Source organism: Zonotrichia leucophrys, chromosome 6 (genome assembly GCF_028769735.1).
Source record: "Zonotrichia leucophrys gambelii isolate GWCS_2022_RI chromosome 6, RI_Zleu_2.0, whole genome shotgun sequence".
NCBI classification, from domain to species: Eukaryota; Metazoa; Chordata; class Aves; order Passeriformes; family Passerellidae; genus Zonotrichia; species Zonotrichia leucophrys.
In genome coordinates this window covers 14,432,765-14,438,764 of record NC_088176.1, presented here as the reverse complement: position 1 = coordinate 14,438,764, position 6,000 = coordinate 14,432,765, and the positions used below count along the sequence as shown (strand labels likewise).

General features: G+C 39.4%; 1 protein-coding gene across 2 annotated transcripts in view; it reads right to left on the bottom strand.

Moving 5' to 3' along the window:
- Window positions 1–2,327: 2,327 nt before the first annotated feature.
- LOC135449450 (gamma-aminobutyric acid receptor subunit pi-like) overlaps window positions 2,328–6,000 on the bottom strand; it is a 37,228-nt gene continuing 33,555 nt past the window's right edge. For both annotated transcript variants that reach the window (XM_064716485.1, XM_064716486.1), the window contains exon 9: window positions 2,328–2,963. In XM_064716485.1, the coding sequence (XP_064572555.1) occupies window positions 2,649–2,963 (315 nt within the window). In that variant the 3' untranslated portion in view covers window positions 2,328–2,648. The remainder of the gene's footprint in view (window positions 2,964–6,000) is intronic.

Sequence of the window (6,000 nt, the reverse complement as noted above, 5' to 3'; positions counted from 1 at the left end):
GTTATTCCTCAGGCTGGCTGGTGCTCTCAGATCCATGGAAAGGAGGGCACGTCCTGCTAGAAGCACAGCAAACTGCAGGAGGATGCATCATCAGCTCCTGTTGGACCCCCCTTCACCTGCCTCGGGCCCCTCACTGCACATCTGCCTCAAGTCTCAAACTCCAACATTTCTGAATTATGAATCTGATTGCTAAACATTAAAATCAAACTAAGAAACTCAGCTATCAACCAGAAAATGGTTGCCAAAAGCCCAAGGTATTTTCATCAGATATGAAACCAATGTAATTTTCATTCCCTCAGCCTCAACTTTGGCCCCTGATCTTAGCACTGAAAGAGATTTCCCCCTCTCTAACTTTCCTCTGAATTGTAGCATTGAGTGAATTGTTCAAGAATGCTCCTTACTCAGGGGAGCCTTTATGACTAACTCCAAGGGATTTGGGAGTTTCTAGGGACAGAAGCTATGTTTGAGCAGGATAATTCAAATTACCTTCTTCATTCTTCATGCACCATACAGGAAATCCATAGGGAACATCTTTTACAATAAATTCACATTTTTTATTTTTGAAAGTAGCAATTAATTCAGAATTATGCAAAGCAAAATAATGAATAATCTGGCTGTGCAGTCAATTCTTTCATGAAAACATGGGGAACTTCATTGTATAACACTACTTACAATTAGCACATCAGTGGGAAAACAGACCCTGTTTTCAGCTAGTGCATTGTCAATAAAAATTCTCAGACTTTCAACAGCTTTAAAAAATAATATTTAAGGTGAATTGTCTCCAAATTAATTGGAAGCTACAAAACTCTAAATGCTTACTTCATGCTTGCAGCTAATCCCAAATTTCATGTTACATGACAGATAACTGTTTGAAAAGATTCAGGAACAATGTAAACTTCAAATTCAAGAAAAGTACAAAGATTTAATATTTGTCTTCTGTAAATTTTATGGGAGTAAGAATTGGAAAGAGTCCAGTTTTGGAATTGGAAATTAGAGTCCAGTTTTACACCTCCAAGAAAAAATGTCAAGCAGCCTCTTCCTGAATAAAGGGTTTCAAGTTAAATATTCAGTAGCAGAATATTAAATGAAAGAATAGATTTTTTTTTTGGTTGCTCATTAACACAAGCAGCCCTAATTTGATTTCTTGAATGTATTTGCTTTAGTATGAAAGCCAGAATAGCCACAAGGTACCAAGAGGCACTAGACTGTTCTTGAAGCTGCATTGTCCCAATAAGCTTTGCAAAAAGAATTACTAATTGCAGCAGAGAAACAAATTTTCAGTAGTTAACCCTTAGAAAATAAAAATACTGAGGCGATTTTAGTGACCTAATAATTGTCTACCAGTGTGCAATGATTTTTATGGATTTAGATGGGAGCAAGGGCAAATCTGTCTCACACTGGTATTTTGCATTTCCTTCCTTCATGCAATGATGTTCTTCACCTGGTAATCAGGTGTGTCCAAGTCTGCCCATGTTAGGGGAGCTTTTCAATGCACTTGCATATGTGCAGTATGATCAGCAGAAATACACAGTGCATAAATGCACATGCACACATTTATACCTATATATAGAACAGATAAATACATTATGGTCAGGAAAAAGGTATAATAATAAACACCTTTCAACTTCCGTGCTTGCAGTGCAGGAGACAGGCTTGTAGTATCTGTCAGTGAAGTGACAACTTGGAAAGACTTATGGTTTTTCATCACCTGTAACCATTTTCTCATGTGGGTCATCATTTTATCTGTGTAAAACTTCTCCTATCTTATCAAGAGCTATCACACATACAGGTTTGGTTTTCTTTTCTATTCAAGAAGTTTTCCACCTTTATGTGAAATTGTTTTAACTGCATGTAGTTCAAGAGGATTTACTAAGCTGAAAATTAAGCATATCAAATTTTTCCTCCACATAGTAGTTACCCAGGCAGTTGTGACTGAGCAGAGTACAGAGTATAAATGTCAGGATAAATTCCCATTTTCCATTAAGGATTGGTGAACAACTAAATCCTCACTCACAGAAATACATCTCTCTGGATTTAAACCTTTTGGCTCCAGTCCATTTCTGTAGTCTGCCCTGCACTTACTGAGAAAAGCCATGGATGACTATGGGAGTGGTGTCTAAAAATGGAGAGGGATCTTAATACATATTTGTGACCTTACAAAGATGAACAGATTATTTGTTTGGTAGGTCATGTCTTCAGAACTGTTTCTTGCTACATAGCAAAACCACTTTGATCTGCAATTAAATATTTTCTTATATAATCTGGAAAATGTATGCATAATTGACAAAACTAGAAGGAGCTGAGTACAGAGAGCAGAAAACAACATTTCATTCCATATTTACATTTATTCAATGGAGTTCAGAAACAAGTATAATGTCTTATTTTACAAAGTTAATCATTAAATATTTTAAAAAAGGACTTCTTGGCCTTTGATAAGTAGTTTGGGACATGCATGCTAATACAAAGCCAGTTTTGGATGACAGACATTTAAATGCATAAAAGTGAGTTAACAAAATTTTCAGACATACTTGAAAAGCTGGCATGTCCTTTTATATCCCTTTATCCAAATGTAATTTCTCCATTTTTCCTCAACTTCCCCTCCCATGTCCACTTTCTAAACTTTAAACTAATATTAGAAAAGAAAATATTTAGAAATACAAATAATACACCCAATAAAGTACATTAATTATGATGAATGATAACGGGAAAGAGAATCTGGCATAGTTGTCTATGTGGTAAGGGTTTTTAACATGGAAGCAGTCAAAGATACAGAAAAGTCTTTTCATTACCGACATTGCTGAACTACACACTCTGTGTTGATTCCTCTCCCTTTTTCTGTCACTGCTGCTTTGTTTGTTTTCATTTGAGTCAGTCTTGTTTGTATTGTCAGGGGCACTGCAACTGTTTGTCACTGCTGCCAGGACTGCATTCTTCTCTTCTTCATCATCATCATCATCAATAATCTGATAGGGAACACAACAGCAGGTACTTAAGTGCATGTTTCATCACCTGTTTATTTAGAGCTGCAGCAAATGGGATTTTTCTTCTGACTCCTCCTATGTTTCACTCCTCAACTTCAAGGACAAGCACTTGCATGCACCAGGCAGCCCCTTTCAGCTCTCAAAGCCTCCATTTATGGGGAAAACTTTGGCTTAAGCAACGCTATACAGCAAAAACTTTTGAAGCACTGTCAAGAAAATCTGGATTTGTTCAAATATGGACAAGGAACTTTACTTAAGATATCAGCAAATCCCTGAAAGGCACAACAGTAAACTGTCTCCTGCTCAGGGCAAATACTGGCAAAGGTTATTGCCCAGAAAGTGTGAAGGCAAAGCCCCAGCCTGGAGATGGAGAGGGTGGGGGAGCTGCCAGGCCAGCCAGATGAGCTGGCAGCACCCCAAATCAAGCACCCCAGAATGAAAGGTGCTCTCCTTGTGTGCAACTGGCTACCTCTTTCTGGTGCTTTGGGATAAAAATCAAGTGACTTTAAAAATAAAGAGGGACAAGCCCCATCCGCAGCTGACTTAATACTAAATAGCCTGTGATACTTTCTGTCAAGGCCTGAAACCGGTGCTTTAAGTTCTAAATTATGCTAGGGTAAAGAATATTTTTATGTGCTTCAGTGCATCAAGGCATGTCTTTGGAGAATGTTGTATAAGCCTTCTGGTGGGTTTTGTTTCTCTGATTAGAAATGGCTCAGAGCCATAAAGTTCATGTATGAAATTTCCACCCTTTGAAGTCAGTGTGTTTTCTGTTACTGACTCAGAGGACACAGGATTAGACATCAGCTGCAGCTTCAGCTCCAAAACTTCCTTGGAATTTCTGGGGTATTCAGTCTGGCTTGGGATATTGTAGAGACACCAGCAGAAATAAGCTACAAAGACTGGCTCCAGTTTTGTATCTCAACCAAACCCTATTATGCATACTTTGACCAGGGGTCATTTTAATTCAGGTAGGCATACATACAATTTTTATTTTCTCCTGATAGTTTTATTACCTCCCAAATCAGTAGGCGGCATAAATGTAAGACAAGTCTAAAAAAATTATTTGTGAAGTGTAGAATGCAGAATCTCTTTCTTCTGACCAACTTGCTTTTTTCCATTTGCACCATGAGAAGAAACAGTTTACACAAGGACAAACTTTTGAAAGGTTAAGATGTACATCCCCATGTGCAGCCAGACAAAACGCTCATTTAGGTACACGCCAGCTATTAAAGTCAAAGAAAGCCAATTAAGCCACCTAAGTGGTCTCCATGCTGGTACAGAATTGCTCTTCTGCCCAGGGTGCATGTGTACAGCACAAGCCTGTCTTCTTCATCTAAAATTACTGACACCCTTGAAAATTAAAGTGGAGTCTGGACAATGTCCTCAAACTGCTGTGAATCAGTGAAGCAGAACAAATGGCAGTAGAAAAGGGATTAATGCAGCTTTCCACTTTCAATTTAAAAAAAAAAAAGGGACATTTTATTTGAGAGATAAACGTAGCTCAACACACATATCATCCTAAAAATACAATGACCAAAAAAACCTTGGTCATCCTCCACGTGGCCTCCCACACCTCAGTGAAATACTGGGACAAAAATCTGCCCATAAAGCATTAAGAGGATCAATCCATAAAACTCCAGTCTGAACCTTACATAATCCCCAGGGTAGTACTAAAATTCAAACCTCAAGTTTTCACTTGAGGCCTGACTCTGTTATAAATCTCTCTTTCTTCTGCTTCAAAAAGTCCAGGCGGCAGAGGGGAGTGCTGGGGATGGCAGAGGAGCCTTTGTCAGGAATGCCTGGCACTTGAAATGAGGCACCAGAGCAACAGCCTAATGAATGCACTCAACACTTCAAAGGTTAATAAAAAAATAAAGGAACCTGACAGAAGAGTCCTGACTTTTTCCCCCTGCTTTCATTTTTCATTATGACATCTGTACTTCAAAACCATCAGGATTTGGGGCATTGCTCAATTTAAGAGTCTATTTTTCTCTCAGGTAGGATGGCTATCGGTTGTTCAGAATTAGTTTTATTTCAGAGCATGAAAGGACATTGTGTACGTGCCACTTCTCCTTCCTCACAACGCATGTGAGCGATTCCCAGGAGGCTGATGTGTTATGAGGCTGCTCCTGACTCCTTTCAGCTCCCCAAGGGGCAGTTCTCACTTAAGCAGAAAATACTGTAAGCAGTGCATATGTACGGGATTCTATCTGCAGTGCAACAAGGCAGGGCTCTTGCAAACAGAGGGGAGGTTACAGCAAAAGTGCTGGATCACATAGCTTGGAAAGGACAGAGCTAGTCTAGAGAACCATACCTGCTAATTTGTAAAAAACTGCAGTCATAGAGAGGGTTTATCAAGGCACTTTTATAGACTGCTATGAAGAACTGAGCGTGATGAAAGACTGAGCCAGTTTACACTGTATCAAAAAAAGAAATTGTGCTGTGAGTGTTCAGCTGTGGCTCCAGTTTTAAATGTCACACTAGGTTTTTTTCTGGATGCCAGCTGTCAATGAGGAAATGGCAGCTGGCACTAAGGAGGGCTCTATTTAGACACCAAATTGGTACCATTCAGGAAAGATGCTGTACATCACCCAGAAAGCACTGCCTATGGCACCTGATACTGGGCCTGCTGTTTACGCTAAGTGAAGTGTTTGCTGACATCCAAGAGCCAACAGAATTGGAGAAAATTTGTCGCTTTCACTAGATAATAAAGCTGCTCATTTAAATATTTCAACCCAGAGTGTTGCACACCTGGAGCTTATGTGGTGTTCATAAAGGCTGTGTGAGGCTTGCACAGAAATACCACAGAGGCTGAATATCACACTTATAAACAGTTTTCAAACTGTTCTCCCTTCTGCCTTAACAGTGGAGGTTTAGGTAAAAGACAGAAGAAATCCAAGGAACATTTCTGTGCTTTGCAAGAGGGCACAATTAATGCCTTTTTACAAAAGAGAAGAAACTGAGGAGAGGCAACCTCTCCTGTGAAGCAGCCTGCTGCTCTGGAGCTGATGTGAAT